Below are 24111 nucleotides of genomic sequence, written 5' to 3' on the forward strand. Positions count from 1 at the left end.
GGTCCACTCACAGTTTGTCAAACCTGCTAACAAAAGTATTAAAAGGTTGATTAGTTACCTGCAATGCTAGCATAATGGAACCTTCCTAGCCGACAGTCGAGGCAAAAAATGAAGAATCCGTTATTGTGGTAATACTGGAGAGTGGTTCTTCTATTGGTCACGGTGCCCACACACACCCTCTCAGATATTTACGTGGTGATTGGTGACTGAATGACGAGGAGCGAGGGAGAGAGAAGAAAGAAAGAGAGAGATTTCAGAAGTTGGCGTGTTTTACGGGGTTTCACTTGAAGCTGTCAAACTATAACACTGTGGGTTTGTAAGAGTGTAATCAGTGTCATATTTGGACATTTCCTGTCAGAAGAGAAACAAATTCACCAGAGGGAAGAGAGAGAAGAAACACCATGAATTATTAATCTCGTTCTGAAGTAAACGAATTGATGTTGTGGGTATTGTATTACATTGTATTTACATTCCATGGTATTTGTACATTGCTTCATAGCTAGAATATGAAACATGTCAAACGAAAAAAAAAAAAAAAACCTTAATAATGACATGTCTTAATTATAGTCACAGTCTAGTTGAAATATATACTGAAGAGTTTTACAATATTGTCTACTAGTACAACACAATACTTAATACAACACAGAAATATTCACAAAGCGTTGTTGAATGTCATGAATTCATCTACAGAATGAAGGCGTGAGAAATAAGGTACTTCTTTAATTTGGCCCTAAATAATCTTATGTTTTGTGTTTCATTTTTTATATCCATAGGGAGACTATTAAAAATTTTTACTGCCATATAACGCACTCCTTTTTTGATAGCACGATAGACTTGCTGATGGAGTATGAAAGCCATTTTTTGACACAAATTTATGCTATGAACTGTTGCATTAGTTACAAAGTTTTCACGATTACGTGCAAGAAAGATTATTAGTGAAAAAATATACTGACAAGTGTACTCACTATCAGATTCAGATATCTTGCTTTGAAGTAAAAAGAAGCTATTGAAAAATAGGGTACTGTAATAAACTCAAAAGAACAAAACTTTCACTAACATTCTCCAATTTGTTTGATGTAAGGAAAATAGTGGGCAAAACTTCAGATATGAATTCCTCATATGTAGAGAAGAAAAAAATGTTATATGAACGTAGGTCCGGAATTGCCTGGTTGCCACGCTATAGGGATCACAAGGAGGATCATTGTGTATTACAGAAGTTAGATATTAGTTGATTAATGTTTCAGTCTGTCAGTGGCGTAGCATGAAATTTTGAGTAGGGGAAGCTAACTCAAGTTGTCTTTCATGCAATATGAGAAAACGTATTACAAAAATACAGTCTTAAAATAAATAGTAGTCAATTTCAAGTCAGCAGTCGAAGATTGGTTGGAACATCGTAAGTAACACCAATAAGGCATGACCTCAAATGATACGTAGTAAAATATGATTTCACGATTTACACATATCTCTTAACAAATAGACACGTATACGTATAACATTAGCTCACTCCCTGTCATACTTAGAGAAATCACAATATTAGTATCATTACATAAGTATGCGTCTGTCTTTTGGTTGTGTCCTTCATTCACAGCAAGGGAGTCAGTCGGTCATTTGTTTTTTAAATCACACTTTTGTTCGTAAGTCAGTCTTGATAATACAATTGTCCTAAAAAAATTCAAGTAAATTAGTGTCAGGAACTGTTATTTCGCTCATTATTTATTATATCAGCCACAATGCACACTAACACTTCAACTGAACACAACTGACGAAAAGGGATAATGCGGAAACTACTTATTTCAAATGTTAAAGCTAGCTTCTTTGCGAGCCTTGCGACTAGGGTAGCTTAGGAAGGGATGGAAAATCTGCGGGGTGGATTACACAGAAGAAACCGGTCTGCTTGGAAGCTGGTGTGTGCAGGCTTCTTGTTTACTGCTGCATCACAAATCATCCTGAGCTGCCGCATCACAATATTTAATGCGTAAATATAAATTCTATTAAAATTGATAAATAATTTTCTTCATAAACTGCAGGTTTATTATGAAATTATTATTAACTGGGGAAGCTAAGCTTTTTAGCTTACATTGACGCTACGCCACTGCAGTCTGTGTACATTTGTTTACAGGAACTGTTTAAAATGTCCACCTCCTGCCTGAATACAGGCTGCAGTTCGTCGTCACACTGACTTCCGGACCTGCTCCCAAATTTCTGGCATAGCACATATTGTCCGACAGTGTGTGCAATATGTAGTATCACTCATGTATGTAATATATGTAGATGGCACATTTTTCTCTTGTAGATATATTCTTAAATGTAAAAATACTTACGAAACTTGAAGAATCTGCTACATAGACCTTGTAGTTAGGGTTGAGGTTACTGAATGGGGTCATACTTCCTCCATTGTAAGCTATGTGATTAGCCCGATATGGCTCATCAGTAGTGTAGTAGATATAAAAGTGATCGAAATGTGTATGGCCATTGAACTGAGCTGTTACAGTTTTGTCAAATCTGAAAACAGATAGATTTATATATTAAAGTTGGAATTCCGTTATAACTACATAAATACATTGATAAATAAAATCTATGGTTGTGCTAGTGCTTGATATTTGATCTGAGAATCATAGATTCTAAATTTACGAAAAATGAAGGATTTTTTAAGTGCATGGCTTCCTTCCAAATAAAAGTAAACCTGGGGTCTCGTTTTGTAATTTACAGCAAAGCTGAGGGATTCTGGGTTCGATTCCCAGTGCCAGAACGAATTTTTCTCCATTAATAGTAACAATAAAAATAGCCTATTGTCATTTCTAGCACAAATTTTTTGTTTCGAATGGATTATTTCTGCAAGCCTGTCAGATTACAGTGTTCTCTGATTCTCAAATCAGGAATATAGAAATGAGATCCTAGGAGTGTTGCATAGGTTCTGAAAGACTTTCTGAGGTCATGCAAGTCTAGTTTTTCAGGTAAAGCTGCCTGTGAAGCAGACTTGAATAATTTCAAGGGAAAAATTGTTCCGGGACTGGGTATCGATCCCAGGAGCTCTGGTTGAACGTGCCAACGACTGTTGAGTGGAGTTCCTGAGCAGCTCAGTTGGTAGAGCATTGGGCGGAGTTCCTGGGTAGCTCAGTTAGTAGAGCACTGGTACGTTCAACCAGTGGAGTTCCTGGGTAGCTCAGTTGGTAGAACGCTGGTACGTTCAACCAGAGGTCATGGGATTGATACCTGGCCCCGGAACAATTTTCCCTTTGAAATTATTCACTTTCTGAGGTCGTTAACATTTGTGAAACGTCCGAAACTTGGTTAATAAAGTTAAACGACTGGGCATACAAGATGTCAAAAGCTGATGTAAGTAGAGATTTATCCCGTATGGCAAATGTAATACAAATTTAGTTGGTTTATATACAGGATATAAACAATATAAACTGCCAAAATTATATAGACAGTACATATCAGTCTGTTCAGCAAAATGTCTAGTGAAATTTAATTATGTCTTTTAATTTGTATACAGACGTGGACAAATTATTAGATAAAATTATTTATATGTGCAACGAAGCTGTATTTATCGGCAGAAATAATGAATTAAAATGTATTTTACACAGAAATAATGAACAGAAAATTGAGTCTTGAGGTTACTAATATTTTGTGAACATTTCCTTATTATTTATTAACACGTTGATTTGGTCATGGATGCTGGAAACCAAAATTTGACACTTTCTTTGAATATCAGCATCATTTACCCAGATATCATACAGTGCTTAAATGAGTCCATGTTTTGTCGTAAGCCTCTTTTTGTTCACTTTCTTCTTCAGTATAGATCACAGATTTTCAATTTTGTTCATATCCGGTCTTCTTGCAGGCCATGGGAGAACAGACTGTTGAATATATTCTGCAGTATACAATTAAAACACCAGTAGTACTAACACAGCCAGATAAAATATACTTAACCATTGGAAAAATATACCAGAAGATGTAAACAATCACATTTACAACAATAGAGACTCTGTGAATTATACTGATGGTTGATATGATGAATTATATTATGTTTCCAAGAAAAACGCTTTAGTCTAATAATTTGTCCACGTCTGTAGTACCACATTTCTAAAGGTACGGTCACACGTCGCTACTTTTGCAGCGATGCAGTACAAAAAATTGCGCAACTCTCGTACTGTGACGTGTGAACAACGGTGCAACCCGAAAACTAGCGGCTGCCGAACCTGCTGCTCGCTACTTTTCCATGCTGCGCGCAGCTTAAAAGTAGCGACGTGTGAACAGGGTTCTCAGGGTTGCAGCCGCAGCATTTTTGATATCGGTTTTGTTTGAAACTTTTGCTGCGGTTGCAACCAGTGTCACCACCCAAATATGCCCATGATACTTTTATTATTTGGATGTATTTTAATGTTAGATGTGATGAAAATAAATTATTTGTAACAGTTATTAAATGCACAACACAGTCCGAGCATATTTGCTGACGATATAATTCACTTTTTTAATTTTCTGTAGCGTCGTTTCAAACAGGAGGGTTGCCAACATTGATTACGTGAATATGCTGTTGGTTATCATTTAAGTATATAGGCGTTTTTGAAAGCTTTGTAGTAAAAATAATGCCAATTTCTGAATACTAGTTAGGAAAGAAAAGCAAATAATAGATAATTAAGCTTTCGCATGAGTTTATTAATAATGCGAACATAACCACAAAATGTTTATTGAGAAGTCAACACGGAGATGGAAACCTGCAGCATGACTGCGGCTGCAAAAGTAGCACCTTGTGTGTGAACAGACTCGCAACCTCCAGTTGCAACTTTTGCAGCACTCGGGTTGCGCAGCACGAAAAGTAGCGTGCAGCGCGCTACTTTTGGCTTACGTGTGAACACGACACGCAACTTTTGCAGCTGCAGTACAAAAGTTGCGCAGCAAAAGTAGCGACGTATGACCATAACTTAAGACTGATAGTCCTGTGATTATTTGTTTACATTTTGGCTGAACCTGAATGCCATTGCCAATGATCATGTGCCCAACACATACCAATATACAACAGTGTAACAAACAACTGTTATATCGGACAAAGTAAATAGTGACTGTCTAGTCTATTCTCTTCCCCAAAAAGTTAGATTCACAAAATATTTTCTTTGGGAAAACTTGGTTACAGAAAAATATTACTGTATTTGAATTTTTTTCTTCAGTTATTTGTGTTCTACCACAGTTTTTTTTTTTTTTGCAGTTTATTCCATTTACACCCTGTATACAGTATGTTTCATGATATATGGAATCCATCTTCGGGATAGATTCAGGAGCCAAAAACAAATAAAGAAGTTCATATGAACTTATGTCTTGAATCTCTTCAATTCTAAGTTACAGTTTTTATGTTCCAATAGCAATACACGAGGATGCAAGCAAAAAGTTACAGTGCTGTACTTATACTGAATTTTTCGTGGTTTTAATGAGAAACCAACTGACCTATGAACAATCTTACGAAATTCTCGGCTCCATGTCTTCAGACATGAGGGATATCCTGTCGGAATGTGACTAAGAATGTGAACTTTTTCTCCATTTTTCTCAGCTTCCAGTAATGTTTCAGCAAGCCACTTCAGCTGACCTGCTGGATCCTTACTGTCGTATATCAACCACCTGTAAAATGTTCGGTTAGTTGTCGTACATGTTATTAACTAATACCTCAAAGACAAGAGGGGAATAACAGGGGTGGTATAAAGGTACAGTTTTCCAACTTTTTTTGAGTCACAACATACCTTATTGAATGTTGCTGTTCTTACGAAATGCTGATACTGCATTATTTAAACACACCAGATTAGTACAACGTTCAGTACACTATTAATGTTATAAGATATGAGGGCTCATCCAGTTATGTGATATTTATGCATGGTGTTGCTTATACAATTTGCCAATAATTGGCCTTAGGAATGGATGACAGACTCAAGATGTAATAGTTTGCCTGTTTAGATTTTACTGTTAATGTGGAGAATTGTTGATTTATACAAATATGACGTTGAAAGAGATAGTAGAATCTTTATAGTTCTATTTTCCATTGTGGGAAACCCATATTTTGAGAGAGGAACAGAGATTAAGGGTGCTTGGGAATAAGGTTCTTAGGAAAATATTTGGGGCTAAGAGGGATGAAGTTACAGGAAAATGGAGAAAGTTACACAATACAGAACTTCATGCATTGCATTCTTTACCCGACATAATTATAGTCCCGTCGCTCTAACTTCTGGCAGCCAATTTAAACGTGTGCGTCTTGTGATTCGCTCAAGAAGACGTTATTCATTTCTTAAGGCTCGATAAATAATATAATCGCCCGCCATTTTGGCTCTTTCATTGGCGTTCGCAGAAAGCACACGAAGACATTATTTGCTGAATTACATTGTGTTTGATTTATTATCATAAGAGCTACGACATGATAGTGTTTAATGGTGTGGCAAATAGATTCCTCGTATGGTAGCTCGGCAACGAAAGAACAAAAATGGCGAACAATACTACCTACCTAGACTTTATAGAGCCTTCACTTCCTAAGACGTAAGCAAAGAGGAGGAGTCATGCCAGGAATAACAGCGTCGCGACTATAGGAATATTAAATCCAGACGTTTGAGATGGGCAGGGCATGTAGCACGTATGGGCAAATCCAGAAATGCATATAGAATGTTAGTTGGGAGGCCGAAGGGAAAAAGACCTTTGGGGAGGCCGTGACATAGATGGGAGGATAATATGAAAATGGAATTGAGGGAGGTGGGATATGATTATAGAGACTGGATTAATCTTGCACAGGATAAGGACTGATGGCGGGCTTATGTGAGGGCGGCAATGAATCTGCGGGTTCCTTAAAAGCCATTTGTAAGTAAGTTGTAAGGGAAATCCATATTGTGCATAAATTAAAAAGATGGAATTGACAACAAATTTTGCTTTCATGATAGAATCAGATGATACTGGTGAGTAAATTTTTTCATCGAAGATGAAGTCGGTAAATTTTATACACATAGTCTCCAACTTGTATAGATGTATCTTTCTGCAGAATGCAAGGAACGTCAAAAACTACCTATGTCGTATCATATCCTACATTGGAATCATACTCAACATCAAAATAAGTCCCACTATAAATAATAAATTCTGTAGCAGCTGCAGCAATAATGATAGTGATAGGGATGATAATAATAATAGTAATAATATTAATAATGTGCCATGAAGGCATTTGGGGAGTGGTAGAGCACCATGCTTTCCATGACCTCGGCACTAGAATGAGATGGTGTCACAGTCTAGTATATACAGTCACGAAGCTTGAGTTGTTGACGTTGCTAGGAACAATAGACTGTGCAGGTACTATTTCGCATTGTCTGTAATGAGGCGATAGTAGCGATCCTAGTGGTTAGCAATTATCTATGGATGCATATTTATTACATATTGAGCTTCGTGACTGTATATACTAGACTGTGGTGGTGTGGCCTGCCAGAAAAGATCCAGTACTCAATTTAATAAGAGGCTGAGTGAACTTTTGGGCCGTTCTGGAAGTATGACAACGAGAAAATCTCGTCACTACCTGGGATCGAACCTTGGATCTTCCAGTCCGTAGGTACTTGCTCTACCAACTGAGGTACCTAATAATAGTATATTATTATTATTATTATTATTATTATTATTATTATTATTATTATTTTTATCATCATCGTCAACATCATCATCAGTACAAAGTTATGTTGAGTTAATTAATTTTGCTGTACATGCGAAAGTTCACATATTGTACATTTCTTAAGTCAATGTTGAATCTTTCGTACACTACTTTTAACACTTTAATATAAATAATTGATTAAATGGCGATCTTACTCGTGTTAATTATGTAAGCATGGAAATCCTACACATACAACCCAAAAACTCAACACACTAGAACAATATGAAATATACAGACACACTAAAACACACCCTGATCAAATTCTCAACACACAGATCTATTTCAGAACACACACACTATTTGACAGAACTCATCACACGAACGCACCCACACAACAGGCAGCGAAGTTGAGATAGTGCCGAGATCTAGTAGGCTCTGAGGATGGTGTCAAGTAACACCGAAACATCTGTAAGCCACACATGCTTACATAATTAACACGAGTAAGATCGCCATTTAATCAATTATTTATTTCTTAAATATTAAAATACAGTATTGGAAATTATTTCTTTATATACTGACAAACTTAGAATGGCTTACGATTTTTCTTACCAATTGAGAATGTAGCAGAAGTTGCTATTGAGAGTTACAATTCGGAATCCAGGCTTCACCAACACTGTATAATAACCTCCTCGTAAAATGGTTTCTTTTGTTTCTGGTGGTAGCCACACAGACCATTCTTCTGCTAATAGTGAGTATAACCAGTTTGTGGAAACTTTTTCATCAGTTATATGTTGTGGTGCAAACCTGCAATGAATCAACCATGGTTAATAAATGCTGTCACAGCCAAAACCTGTAAGTTAGTTTCTTTTCTTTATAGAATGCAGTCTTTCTCATTATAGCGATAAAAGAATTTCTCAGATACCTTTAATAGTTCCGAGATATACCCTTTCAAATGCGTGCATGCCAGTTCTCTGTCCCAAAAAGTTTTATTCTTTATCGCTTATTTTCTGCAACTTTAAATTTTACATTTGTTTTTCCTGGATAATTCAAAAAGTTTTTGAAATAATATTTTAATTAAACTTCCCATGCTTGTTTGTGCTTTTTTAAATAATTACTGTTAATTATATTTAACAAATTTAAAATATTAAATATGCAGAATAAAGCAGAAGGAATGTAAGTTATTGCAAGTATGCCAAATTTCATTTGACCCAGACAGAAAGGTACTGAGATATGAAATGCTAAATTACACTTAATTTTTACAATTGGATAGATGTACCCCTCTCCTCTAGTCAGATAAATCTGATATGGTTTGTGTACATTTCACTTTTACAAAACATATAAATATCTTGTACACTAATGTTGAGTTCTTGGCAATAAACTCTCTTGCTCTACGATATTTCTCACACACAGTGGTTTAGGAGAAAGATTTGGACATAGCTGAAGGTGATTCTAATCCATTTCTTCCTGAAGACTGCACAATTGACAAAGTGATGAAGGAAATAATAATTCAAATTTTGTTAAAGTGTTTTGACTAACAGTCCTGTCCTATGAGTAATCGAAAGGATACAACCACACCTTTCCTTAGATATTTGAATTGATTAATCTTTAAACTACAAAACATAAATATTAAATAAATATTAAATATTTCAAAGTTTGCAGTATGTGGACCCATGTGACTTCGAATTAAATATTTATATTTTAGTTTTGAAACGAGCGTTTTCCTCGGAAAAATGAACCTATTACATTTGGAACTGAACAGGGAAATAATTAACATTTTGAATTATATGAGATTTTGGATTAAACTATTTCGAAATAAAGAATTTGAACCATATTTATAGAAGTGCAGTATTATCTTGTATTGGAAGTATTGTATTCTGGTGCATTTCCTGTGAATTAAGAGTCTGGACAGTTGAACATAATATAACTGAAGGCATTAATGGATGAAGAGGTTACGTAACATTTTTGTGGAAACTAAGTTTTCATTGTGAATGAAGATGGCATGTAGTGTTCTTTTACATAGCACCTTATTTCAGTTTGTCTTGTCTGTATAGAATATAGAAATACAAAGATGGAGAACTAGTGAAGTGCTTTGTGTGGAGTGTAGCATTGTATGAGGAAGACACATGGACATTACGACGAAGTGAAGAGAAGCGACTAGAAGTATTTGAAATGTGGGTATGGAGAAGGATGGAGAGTGTAAAATGGACAGACAGAATAAGAAACGAAGCTGTGTTGGAAAGAGTGGGTGAAGAAAGAATGATACTGAAACTGATCAGAAAAAGGAAAAGGAATTGGCTGGGTCACTGGCTGAGAAGAAACTGCCTACTGAAGGATGCACTGGAAGGAATGGTGAACGGGAGAAGAGTTCAGGGCAGAAGAAGCTATCAGATGATAAACGACATTAAAATATATGGATCATATGTGGAGACTAAGAGGAAGGGAGAGAATAGGAATGACTGGAGAATGCTGGGTTTGCAGTGAAAGACTTGCCCTTGGGCAGAACACTATGAATGAATGAAAGATGGAGAAGGACGTATGTTAAGATGCAAGTTTTTTTAATGGATTTATTTATTTTTATTTTATTCGGTTATTTTACGACGCTGTATCAACATCTAAGGTTATTTAGCGTCTGAATGAGATGAAGGTGATAAAGCCGGTGAAATGAGTCTGGGGTCCAGCATCGAAAGTTACCCAGCATTTGCTCGTATTGGGTTGAGGGAAAACCCAGGAAAACACCTCAACCAGGTAACTTGCCCCGACCGGGATTCGAACCCGGGCCACCTGGTTTCGCGGCCAGACGCTTTGACCATTACTCCACAGGTGTGGACTTTTTTTTTAAGTGGATGAAAGTGTTATTTATACATGTTATTATAACATAACCCCTTATCCACCCATGTCTTCAATTATATTTGAATGAATACTCGTACTTGTTACAATTCTATATGTTTACAAAAATTGAGAAATATACGAGGCGCATCCAGAAAGTAAGTTTCCCTATTTTTTTTTAAAGAACACACACTTTCAGGAAAACATTTATTGGCAACAGGTACAGCAATGTTTCAGCTATTTTCAAAATAGTCACCATGAGAATTGAGACACTTGTCGTATCGTGGGATCAACTTTTGTATCCCTCTGTCGTAGAACTCTGCCGCCTGTGAATGGAACCAGCGTGTGACAGACGTCTTCAGCTCTTCGTCGTTGCCAAAACGCTCACCGGAGGACAGGAATTGCTTGAGGTGCAACAAAACGTGAAAATGGCTGGGAGCAATATCAGGACTGTAGGGTAGATGATCAAACAATTCCCAGCCAAATTCCGTCAAAATAGCTGCTGTGCGCCGAGCCGTTTGTGGACGAGCATTGTCATGGAGGAGCACAACACCTGCAGTAAGCATTCCACGCCTCTTGTTTTGAATGGCACGTCGCAATTTTCGCAATGTTTCACAGTAACGGTCAGCTTTCACTGTTTCACCTCTTGGAAGGAAGTCAATGAGCAGAATGCCCTTCCTGTCCCAGAACACTGTGCACATCACTTTTAGTACCGACAGCGTTTGTTTGAATTTCGTCCTGACCGGAGATCCACTATGCCGCCAATGCATTGACTGCTGCTTGGTTTCCGGGGTGAAGTGCGAAATCCAAGTCTCATCGCCCGTGACGATCCTGTCGAGGAACTCGTCGCTGTCGTGATACCGTTGCAGAAATGTCAGTGCTGCTCCTAAACGTTGCATTTTGTGTTCGGGTGTCAGGTTTTTCAACACCCATCTGGCACACACTTTTTTGAACAGCAGGTACTTAGTGACAATGTCATGCAACAAGGATCGCGATATCTGCGGGAAATGGCTGCTCAGCTCCGTAATCGTGAAGCGACGGTTCTCCATGATGCACTGCCGCACCAGCTCAACACGATCATCATTGATGAGGGACGGTCGCCCACTGCGCTCTTCGTCATGGACACTTTGACGACCTTCGGAAAACTGCCTACACCAGCGACGCACCATCTGCTTACTCATGATGTTCGGCCCATAGACCTGACAGAGCTGCCGATGAATTTCAATTGTGCATTAAAGAACTTTATCACCGACCGAACCTCGCAGGCGGCGGGAGAAGGAATAAGAGCTTCCATTTCGGACCACTGCCGCCACGCTACAGGCACCAGGCGGGACGTGTCCGGCTGGCATATGATTGATACGTCATAGATCTGTTACGCATGCGCAATTGACACGGCTAATTACGTTTACTTTCAAGGCGAAAAAATCGGGAAACTTCCTTTCTGGATGCGCCTCGTATTTTAACCAATACTTACGCATTTACTGGATATGTGTCATGATTCCCAATAACTGGATAAATTGGAGTGTTTGGAAATTGCTTTTTTAGGTACGATAGAAATGTTTTAATTACACGTATACTCGTTGTAATATTATTTTCCCAGAATGCATGATCGACAATATCTCCTGTCATGTAGATGTAATCAATTTTCTGAAATCAAAATGAAAACAGTTTGCATATTTATTCAATTCCTGCATATAAATACAAGTACTAATATACTCTTAAAAATCGGCCACTCATAACTAGCATTATGGTAACCTCTTTTGCAGCTCATTGTTTACTATTGGTAGATATTTCATAGCCTTCTCTCGTACTATCAGAATTCCTCGAGCATTAAATTAAAGCAAATGCCATGCACATTATATAATTATCACCGGCACTGACGATTTCTTTGTTGTTGCATACAAGTTAATTTTATTTTTATTATCCTTTTCATTTTTCGTTTCACATTTTGTATTTTAATTGTTTAAGAAGAAATATTAATACTTCTCTCTAAAATTAATTTGAATGCTTAATTCTTTTGTCATATGAAATCAGCCAGATCCGTTTGAGAAAATCTAAAATAAAATCGCAATAAAAATTCTATCAGGAGTGAGTGATACACAAGCTTTTTTGCACGATCGTGTTTTTTGCTATATTTACAGCTATTGCTGTCAGGCCTTGAGAATTCCCACACAGAAACTTGTTGCTAGGGTAACCATTTCTCATAACATAAACTGTATTGAAATAGACCCATTACATTGCACTTAGTTACTATTACAGTGCAGTTTTGCGAAGGCTTTGGAATAATATTGCTCTAAATTTTCAATGCAAAATCTATTGTATTCGCAGTTTTAAAAATATTATCATGCAAAAAATGTTGTAAAATATACATTTGTGAAGTGTATTACAAAATCTTGTATCGATATAGGCTACTATTCAGTTTCAGTATGTTAAAAGACAGAAGTTTTGTATCATTCTTTTTTTTTTTTGCTGTTATTTATACTTGCTTTGATATCTCTTGTCATATCGTGAGTTAATCTTTTGGGTGAAATCCTAAGGCCTGTGTACTATTGTTGAGTACTGGTTCTATTGTTGTGAACTAGATGGCGTCTGTAGATGTATTTACTAATTTGTTATGAATATGACTTTGTGATGAATGAAGCCGGTGATATTCAGGGATGTTGTGGCCCGAATTTCCTGGCAATTGCCTTATAGTTGAGGGAAAACCCTGAAAAACCTCAACCAGGAAATTCAACCCAAACGGGAATGGAACCCGGGCCCTCTGCGTAACAGACCAGCGTGCTGATCCCTACACCACAGAGGTGGTCTGTATCATTGTTTTTACTGAGAAAAGAAATAAAATTATCTCTTAGCAACGACTGAATAAACTTCATTTACTGCAATGCAACGAGCTAAATCATGCATGTGATGTTCTACAGAATTTGAAAGTGTTTGAGAATAAGGTGCTTAGGAAAATATTTGGGGCAAAGAGGGATGAAGTTACAGGAGAATGGAGAAAGTTACACAACACAGAACTGCACGCATTGTATTCTTCACCTGACATAATTAGGAACATTAAATCCAGACGTTTGAGATGGGCAGGGCATGTAGCACGTATGGGCGAATCCAGAAATGCATATAGAGTGTTAGTTGGGAGACCGGAGGGAAAAAGACCTTTAGGGAGGCCGAGACGTAGATGGGAGGATAATATTAAAATGGATTTGAGGGAGGTGGAATATGATGATAGAGACTGGATTAATCTTGCACATGATAGGGACCGATGGCGGGCTTATGTGAGGGCGGCAATGAACCTTCGGGTTCCTTAAAAGCCATTTGTAAGTAAGTAAGTAACATCATTTCAACGTCATTTTTGCTCTGACTAAAATATCCGGAGAGCTCCGATTTACAAGTCGATAGTGCTATGGTATAGCGCGTTTAAGGCTCAACTCACACGGTCGACAACTTTGCGATTATTTTGCAGTTATGTGTTGTGCTGTGGGTGGTCAGGATTTAGTATTGAATTATATGGAAACAGATGATGCTAACTCACACGAACCACAAACTGAAGTCATTGTCGACGTCTGTGGTCGTGAGACGTCGGTATCACCCACAGCACAACTGCAGAATTGTCGCTGTCGATGGTCGAGCTCACACGTATGACACGCCGGCCACTCGCCGCCGACACCGTATCCTTGGAAACGACAGACGCTTTTATACCGTATCCTTGGAAACGACAGACGCTTTTACACCGTATCCTTGGAAACGACAGACGCTTTTATACCGTATCCTTGGAAACGACAGACGCTTTTACACCGTATCCTTGGAAACGACAGACGCTTTTATACCGTATCCTTTGAAACGACAGACGCTTTTACACCGTATCCTTGGAAACGACAGACGCTTTTATACCGTATCCTTTGAAACGACAGGCGCTTTTACACCGTATCCTTGGAAACGACAGACGCTTTTACACCGTATCCTTGGAAACGACAGACGCTTTTATACCGTATCCTTTGAAACGACAGACGCTTTTACACCGTATCCTTGGAAACGACAGACGCTTTTATACCGTATCCTTTGAAACGACAGACGCTTTTACACCGTATCCTTGGAAACGACAGACGCTTTTATACCGTATCCTTTGAAACGACAGACGCTTTTACACCGTATCCTTGGAAACGACAGACGCTTTTACACCGTATCCTTGGAAACGACAGACGCTTTTACACCGTATCCTTGGAAACGACAGACGATTTTACACCGTATCCTTGGAAACGACAGACGCTTTTACACCGTATCCTTGGAAACGACAGACGCTTTTACACCGTATCCTTGGAAACGACAGGCGCTTTTATACCGTATCCTTGGAAACGACAGACGCTTTTACACCGTATCCTTGGAAACGACAGACGCTTTTACACCGTATCCTTGGAAACGACAGACGCTTTTACACCGTATCCTTGGAAACGACAGGCGCTTTTACACCGTATCCTTGGAAACGACAGACGCTTTTACACCGTATCCTTGGAAACGACAGACGCTTTTACACCGTATCCTTGGAAACGACAGACGATTTTGCACCGTATCCCTGGAAACGACAGACGCTTTTACACCGTATCCTTGGAAACGACAGACGCTTTTACACCGTATCCTTGGAAACGACAGGCGCTTTTATACCGTATCCTTGGAAACGACAGACGCTTTTACACCGTATCCTTGGAAACGACAGACGCTTTTACACCGTATCCTTGCAAACGACAGACGCTTTTACACCGTATCCTTGGAAACGACAGGCGCTTTTACACCGTATCCTTGGAAACGACAGACGCTTTTACACCGTATCCTTGGAAACGACAGACGCTTTTATACCGTATCCTTGGAAACGACAGGCGCTTTTACACCGTATCCTTTGAAACGACAGACGCTTTTACACCGTATCCTTGGAAACGACAGACGCTTTTACACCGTATCCTTGGAAACGACAGACGCTTTTATACCGTATCCTTGGAAACGACAGACGCTTTTACACCGTATCCTTGGAAACGACAGACGCTTTTATACCGTATCCTTGGAAACGACAGACGCTTTTATACCGTATCCTTGGAAACGACAGGCGCTTTTACACCGTATCCTTGGAAACGACAGACGCTTTTACACCGTATCCTTGGAAACGACAGACGCTTTTATACCGTATCCTTGGAAACGACAGGCGCTTTTACACCGTATCCTTGGAGACGACAGACGCTTTTACACCGTATCCTTGGAAACGACAGACGCTTTTACACCGTATCCTTGGAAACGACAGACGCTTTTATACCGCATCCTTGGAAACGACAGACGCTTTTACACCGTATCCTTGGAAACGACAGACGCTTTTATACCGTATCCTTGGAAACGACAGACGCTTTTACACCGTATCTGTGGAAACGACAGACGCTTTTACACCGTATCCTTGGAAACGACAGACGCTTTTACACCGTATCCTTGGAAACGACAGACGCTTTTACACCGTATTCTTGGAAACGACAGACGCTTTTATACCGTATCCTTGGAAACGACAGACGCTTTTACACCGTATCCTTGGAAACGACAGACGCTTTTATACCGTATCCTTGGAAACGACAGACGCTTTTACACCGTATCCTTGGAAACGACAGACGCTTTTACACCGTATTCTTGGAAACGACAGACGCTTTTATACCGTATCCTTGGAAACGACAGACGCTTTTACACCGTATCCTTGGAAACGACAGACGCTTTTATACCGTATCCTTGGAAACGACAGACGCTTTTACACCGTATCCTTGGAAACGACAGACGCTTTTACACCGTATCCTTGGAAACGACAGACGCTTTTACACCGTATCCTTGGAAACGACAGACGCTTTTACACCGTATCCTTTGAAACGACAGACGCTTTTACACCGTATCCTTGGAAACGACAGACGCTTTTGCACCGTATCCTTGGAAACGACAGACGCTTTTACACCGTATCCTTGGAAACGACAGACGCTTTTACACCGTATCCTTGGAAACGACAGACGCTTTTACACCGTATCCTTGGAAACGACAGACGCTTTTACACCATATCCTTGGAAACGACAGACGCTTTTACACCGTATCCTTGGAAACGACAGACGCTTTTATACTGTATCCTTGGAAACGACAGACGCTTTTACACCGTATCCTTGGAAACGACAGACGCTTTTACACCGTATCCTTGGAAACGACAGACGCTTTTACACCGTATCCTTTGAAACGACAGACGCTTTTACACCGTATCCTTGGAAACGACAGACGCTTTTACACCGTATCCTTGGAAACGACAGACGCTTTTACACCGTATCCTTGGAAACGACAGACGCTTTTACACCGTATCCTTGGAAACGACAGACGCTTTTACACCGTATCCTTGGAAACGACAGGCGCTTTTACACCGTATCCTTGGAAACGACAGACGCTTTTACACCATATCCTTGGAAACGACAGACGCTTTTACATCGTATCCTTGGAAACGACAGGCGCTTTTATACCGTATCCTTGGAAACGACGGATGCTTTTATTTATATCGTATCCTTGGAAACGATAGACGCTTTCTTGGCAAATAGCAAGCTTGCGGTGTGGTTGTCTGTGGTCGATATGGACTTCAAGCGACCACAAAAAAAGAAGCCCGCGTGTGGTCGGTTTCGCCGACAGCACAATCACACACAAACTGCAAAATAATCGCAAAGTTGTCGCCCGTGTGAGTTGAGACTAAAGAAAGTGGATCTATTAACGTGCCACGCATTGGTGGATATAGGCGTGTTCTCGAAACCGAAGCTGTCGCCAGTGCTGCTATGACAGCAAGTCCCAGCAACTCTTAGACAATGTCCACAGAGATGGCTATGCCATACACATCTTGTTAACATTATATGAAATTCTATTCCTACCGCATGAAACGTGTTTAGGTACTTTGCGATCTGCAGATATGGATCACATTTTGCTCTTAATACCTCAGCTGCGACAGGAAAACCACATGGACATGGTATTCGAACAGGATGGCGCATTGCTTCCAGTGTTGCCATATTTAGCGATAAGTCGCTAAATCTAGGGAATTTTGAATCCGTCTCGGCGATAAATTTTGTAAAATACGATTAGCGACGTTTCTGGTGATTTTTATATTCTTCCACTTTTTCCTTTCTTTTAAGTTAAAACATTCAACCGAAGTCATGCACTTCGTAGTTTTAGAAGAGACATGGGTGCATGACTGAGTCGTCTAATGATTCATACATGAAAGCCCTGATCTCATATCTCAGTGATCAGGGGTGAAAGATGCTCACAGGTTAGGTCTCTCTCTCTCTCAATGCTACTGCTCCAACATCGATAAACGGTGGCAACTTTGATTGGCACGTGACGAGTCGCTAGCTCCACCTAATTCTTGGTTCTTCCCGCAAAGCGGAGATTTTCCACTCCGAACCGACCCGAGGCAATTGAGTTTTGGAATTTTGTGTCGACAGTTCGTGTGAAGCAAATGAAACAGTAGTTTTTGCTGGTTTTAATATATTTTAATATATAAGATTTAAAAAGTGTTAGATTTCACAAAAATAATTGTGGTCAAAGGTTTGAGTGAAAATTTCCACACTTACAATTTGCCAGAAAGTGTAGTGTCAATGACAGTGGCGTAGCGTCAATGTAAGCTAAAAAGCTTAGCTTCCCCAGTTAATAATAATTTCATAATAAACCTGCAGTTTATGGAGAAAATTATTTATTAATTTTAATAGAATTTATATTTACGCGTTAAATATTGTGATGCGGCAGCGCAGGATGATTTGTGATGCAGCAGTAAACAAGAAGCCTGCACACACCAGCTTCCAAGCAGACAGGTTTCTTCTGTGTAATCCACCCCGCAGATTTTCCATCCCTTTTAAACTACCCTAGTCGCAAGGCTCGAAAAGAAGCTAGCTTTAACATTTAAAATAAGTAGTTTCCGAGTTATCCCTTTTCGTCAGTTGTGTTCAGTTGAAGTGTTAGTGTGCATTGTGGCTGATATAATAAATAATGAGCGAAATAATAGTTCCTGACACTAATTTACTTGAATTTTTTAGGACAATTGTATTATCAAGACTGACTTACGAACAAAAGTGTGATTTAAAAAACAAATGACCGACTGACTCCCTTGCTGTCAATGAAGGACACAACCAAAAGACAGACGCATATTTACGTAATGATACTAATATTGTGATTTCTCTAAGTATGACAGGGAGTGAGCTAATGTTATACGTATACGTGTCTATTTGTTAGAGATATCTGTAAACTGTGAAATCATATTTTATTACGTATCATTTGAGGTCATGCCTTATTGGTGTTACTTACGATGTTCCAACCAATCTTCGACTGCTGATTTGAAATTGACTACTATTTATTTTAAGACTGTATTTTTGTAATACATTTTCTCATATTGCATGAAAGACAACTTGAGTTAGCTTCCCCGGCTCAAAATTTCATGCTACGCCACTGGTCAATGATTGGATCAAGTGCAGTGTATTCACAATCAGCTGTTCCCACTCCTTCCACCTCAACATCACAGCCGTCAACAACACAACCAGACTCCGCAGAAGAGGGTGACGACGAGGAATTTATATTTTTCTCCGCATATGTATGTTTCTCTTATTTTTATTTAGTGATATTTATTATTAATTTTTAGCGACATTTCTGGGGATTTTTTTAACAAACTTTGGAGAGATTTAGCTACTTTTTGTTTATAAGTTAGCGAGATTGTAGAATGATATGTTGGCAACAGTGATTGCTTCACAGGTGAAAAGAACTTCGTGATTTTTAAAATAATATTTAACTTCAACTGGTGCTGTTCTAGTGAGGCAATTACATGGCCTTCAAGTTCTCCAGACCTGACACTGCCCAATCTCTTTGTTTGAAGTTTTGTAAAGAAAGATATTCATGCACAGCAACCCGGGGATATTGATGATCTCAAGGAAAAATTCTCTCAGCTTTTGAAAAGATTACTCTGAGATGTAAGATCACTCATTGAAGGGATTAGCCTGACGGTGTGAATTGTGTTGTGTAGGCGTACACAATACACAATGGTGGGCACGTGAGGTGGTCAAAACTCCCATCAATCTGGAATTTATTATTTATTACAGATTACTTAAAAATAAAAATAATAACTGATCTCATGTTACAGCGTTTTTATATTGTCTTCCCAAATGATGATGTTCAGTCAACTGTCTGAAGACAGGTCTGAACCTCACACGCGACACCAACATGGCACCACCCATGAGGCAACTAGGCCAGGAGACAATGGGGTTGGGTGGCCAATTCCTTTCCCCCTTCATTGCATACATCGCCGATTAGCTACATATTACTATATACAAACAATATTCTTCTTCCTCTGACATCGCCCTCGGTAGCTGGGCTTCTGTGCTCGAGGTTGCGGGTTCGATCCCGGCCGAGGTCGATGACATTTAAGTGTGTTTAAATGCGACAGACTCATGTCAGTAGATTTACTGGCATGTAAAAGAACTCCTGCGGGACAAAAATTCCGGCACACCGACGACTCTGACATAACCTCTGCAGTTGCGAGCGTCGTTAAATAAACCATGTTTTAAAAAAAAATCTTCCTCTGACACATATCGTTGTCCCCCAAATGGTTGACTTTTATTATTGTTGGTTTATTTTAATATTCAGTTTACGAAGCTGCATTTATGCTTTATTAATATGAAACCCATTGAAACTCGATCTCGCTATGCACCACACACGGGACTGACGTTTCATTTGTTTTTTTTTTTTTTTTCGTAAAACCCGAGTCACAAGGGGATAGTTTACAGGAGTCAAGTGCTTGAAGCCTCTAAACTTGATGCTATATTTGTGATCACACGGAGACATTAAACTTGAAACCATGCTTGAAAAAAAGCGCGCGCTGAATGTTGTATTCGTAGTGGAGTTTGAATTCTTGTATCCTGTTATAGTTAATAAAAATCAATAGTGAACTGGCATTTTTAGTTTGGTGAAACTGTAATACCTTGTTGAAAGAATTAGCTGAAGAAGGTCCTGCAGAATACGGGAAGCATCTCAGAATGAGTCCTGTTTTAAGGGTTTTTAATTTTTTTTTGAACCACTTCTACGTCTATGTTTTCGAAACCTTGTTTCATGAGTTCACTGACTAGTTTCTGGAATAATAATTCCCGCTTGTTTTTATTGAGGTATTCTTTATCATGTATATTCTATAGAAGTTCATACTTCTCATACACTTCCAAAAACTTTATGATATCGTTGGAATTCCACTTAGGAGCGCTCATTATTAATAATTATTAATTTACTTCGACAATAGGCCTAAAACTACAAACTTTCTACTTACCAAGTTACTACAAGTTCGCATTCACACGCGGGAAGTGGTGGAGTCAAGTTGGTCCGTGACGGGAAAGTGGACACAAAAGTTGACGGATCGTCAACTCAAATTCTGCTTGACCGCCAAGTCACGACTTGACTGTCTCGACCATATCACACGGGGAAAGTTGAAGGAAAGTCGACTTGCTCCAAGCACTTGACTCCTGTAAACTATCCCCGTGTGAATTAGCCTTAAGATTGAGGATCAGTGAGACATGCTTAGTTTTGTTTATTCAGGCATTTGGTATGCCTTGCACAGATACGTTTTTCGATAGAGAGTTTTCGTAAAGTCTAGAATCAGTGGCTGATTAGGTTTGGTTAGTTCAGGTTTCTGGTATACCTCGCATATACGCTTTTTTTTTTTTTTTGTAAATAAGTACACAAATACATTTACCCTGGACCGAAGAAAAGTGTGCTTCCTCACGTAGTTAAGCGTCATGGATTACTTTGTGATGATTCTGTTTGAAAATATACGAGAAAATCATCGGTATAGTATACAGGGTAGAAGTAAAATACATGAAACATGGGGTAGCCTACAGTTCATCGGAAGATCAGCGAGTTCCTTGTGATTTCAAAGAAATGGAAGTCCGTGAAATAAATGACGTCTGTGTGTGTGTGTTTTTTTTAATTTATGTCTAGGGTTCTGAAGTGACTGGATCATCTTGCTTCTTCTAATAAGACTTTTAGGGCCGTATTCATAGACATTTCGCAGCACGCGCTACGAGCGTACTAAGCTAGCCCCGGCTATCCACTGGTTACTAGTACAGAATCCAAATCGTATCCTATCGCTAACACTGGTTTATGAATACGAAAAACGCTGATCATACACTGGAAGTCCGCGCTAAAAATATCTATGAATACGGCCCTTATTGTTTTATAATCTTCCTTCTTTAATCAGACGCGTCTGGACGCCTGAGATTATGCGAATATTAGTCATCCAGGAGAAATGTACAGTACATGGTACTGAATAGAGAACAACGATTAACAGAAATGACGGGGATAATCGAAGTTTCCATCGGCGTAGTTAATCCGTAAGCGTGTTTGCTGATTCGGAGCTTCGCTTTGGCGTGAGTTCGATTTCCGTTTAGGCTGATTTACCTCGTTCGTTTTTCCGAGGTTTTTTTTTTTCCAATTATAAAGGCTATGAGGCAATTGGCAAAAACGTATTACGGCGAACGCCAGTAGGGGAAGTTATCCCCACCCGCGCCGCTCGGCACCTCGCTCGCATGCTCTCTCTCTCTACTGTCTCTCTCTACTATCTGTCCCGCTTCGATGGATCACTGCCTACCACATTGTAATACGCATTAGACAACTGTCCACAACCACAATGCAATACGCATTAGACAATACGCATTAGACAACTGTCCACAACATGTACTGACACAACACAACACAACACAATGTAATGTGGTTTGCCTACCACATTGTAATATGCATTAGACAATACGCATTAGACAACTGTCCACAACCACAATGCAATACGCATTAGACAACTGTCCACAACATGTACTGACACAACACAACACAACACAATGTAATGTGGTTTGCCTACCACATTGTAATATGCATTAGACAATACGCATTAGACAACTGTCCACAACCACAATGCAATACGCATTAGACAACTGTCCACAACATGTACTGACACAACACAACACAATGTAATGTGGTTTTCATTAAACAACACTCACCTGTTAACTTTGCACATCCTCGAAGTAACACAATAGTCTTTTTTTCCCACAGGTTGGACACTCGTAATGGCTAGCAAGTAGTCCATGCTCCTCATAGTACCTTACCGTATCCGCCTTCAAATTCTCCCTGGACATTTTCAGGAAGAAGTACGTCTTCGGTACGGATCATCACTACACGTGGTTACGTCTGTACACGAAGTTGGACACGGACACAATGAAGCTCCGCGCGTTAACACTTATGCCACCCCCGTAGTCAACCCCTACCAAGCGACATTCACAAGCCCACCAGTTTCTACCCACGCTATTCGGTCATTGTCCCCTTCTACAATACGTTATGGCAGTTCCCTTAACCATAAATAGATGCATTTTCCCTTCTTCCCCAACTCGCCTCGGTAGCCGAGAGGTCTAAAGCGTGATCAAAAAGCGTGCGTTTAGGTTTAGTTACGAACTTTCTCGGATCGCATCTCCCCTCCTGCGAAGTCGTAAGAAAAAAAAAGAGAGAGAGAGACATGAAGCAAGAACAGAGGAGAGGCTGGAGAGAGAAAGGAGAGAGAGAGAGAGAGACTGACAGGACGAAGTTCCTCTTTTGCTTAGTAGATGTCGTTACTCTTTTTGTTCCACTTCCCTACACTAGATGTCACCCCACCCTAAACCCCTATTTCCACTCTTTCCCGCTAGGGTGTGTGGTGAGCTTGTAGGGGAAAAGTGGAAAGGGGACGTGGGCGGAGCTTTGCGTTCGCCGTATTACGTTTTTCCCAGGCAATTAATTTATGACGGCCTCCTCGGCCGTCGGCCTCATCTCGCCGAATACCAATTCCATCGTCACTAAATAATCTAGTAGTTGATACTTTAGCTGCGCTTCAAACCGCAGGAGGTTTTTGGCTTCTTTCACAATCTTCCTCTTTTCTGTTGCGTTCTTTATCTTAAGTTCCTCCTACGCTGTCTAGGCCCAAGCGAACACTATCTTTCCATCTCAATTTAGGTCTGTCGAATACGGTATCTACATCCACTGGGGTTTTTCTGCCATATAGCTTTAAATAAGGAAGCATCTTCTCTCCTTAACACACGCCCCAACGAACGGAGTCTTTCACTTTGATACTTGCAATTATAACTTGGTCTGGAAAATAAAATTCTAAGTAATCTCTTTATTTTTCCTTGCACTGCAATACTATCCCCATTTTGTTTAATAAATATATCTGTATATCTTTTTGTGATTTGTTGAGTAAATTTTCATGAGAAATACGCAAATGTATATATTGCGTAACCACTTAATAAGACACGTGTGAGTAAAAATAGCTAAAACTGTCAACAGAAAATTTTATTGAATGTATTTCTTCTATGCTTTAATTCTGAATAATGCTGTTTAGGCTGTATGTTTGCACGATTTTCAGATAATGCAGATATATATTTATCATTTTCGCTGAACAGACACCCGGTTGTTACTCCAGGATTTTTACTAGTGGCAATGTTGTCGATCCGCTTGGAACATAATGCACATCATATTCTTTCCGAAATACCCTTTGCATTTCAATCAACGAATTTGTAATCCAGCAAGTTTTAATGAAATGATGACATTGTTCACGACACTATTTACACTTTTCAATAATATACGACAGGGGATTATATTGTGTG

At 39.3% G+C, this 24111-nt stretch overlaps 1 protein-coding gene across 2 annotated transcripts in view; it reads right to left on the minus strand.

Annotated features, from left to right (window-relative positions):
- Positions 1–24111, minus strand: part of LOC138704499 (sphingomyelin phosphodiesterase-like) — a 101814-nt gene that overhangs the window by 4217 nt on the left and 73486 nt on the right. For both annotated transcript variants that reach the window (XM_069832426.1, XM_069832427.1), the window contains 4 exons: positions 11904–12076; positions 8213–8407; positions 5446–5616; positions 2322–2502 (listed from right to left, as the gene is read on the minus strand). In XM_069832426.1, the coding sequence (XP_069688527.1) occupies positions 2322–2502; positions 5446–5616; positions 8213–8407; positions 11904–12076 (720 nt within the window). The remainder of the gene's footprint in view (positions 1–2321; positions 2503–5445; positions 5617–8212; positions 8408–11903; positions 12077–24111) is intronic.

Source organism: Periplaneta americana, chromosome 8 (assembly GCF_040183065.1).
Source record: "Periplaneta americana isolate PAMFEO1 chromosome 8, P.americana_PAMFEO1_priV1, whole genome shotgun sequence".
NCBI classification, from domain to species: Eukaryota; Metazoa; Arthropoda; class Insecta; order Blattodea; family Blattidae; genus Periplaneta; species Periplaneta americana.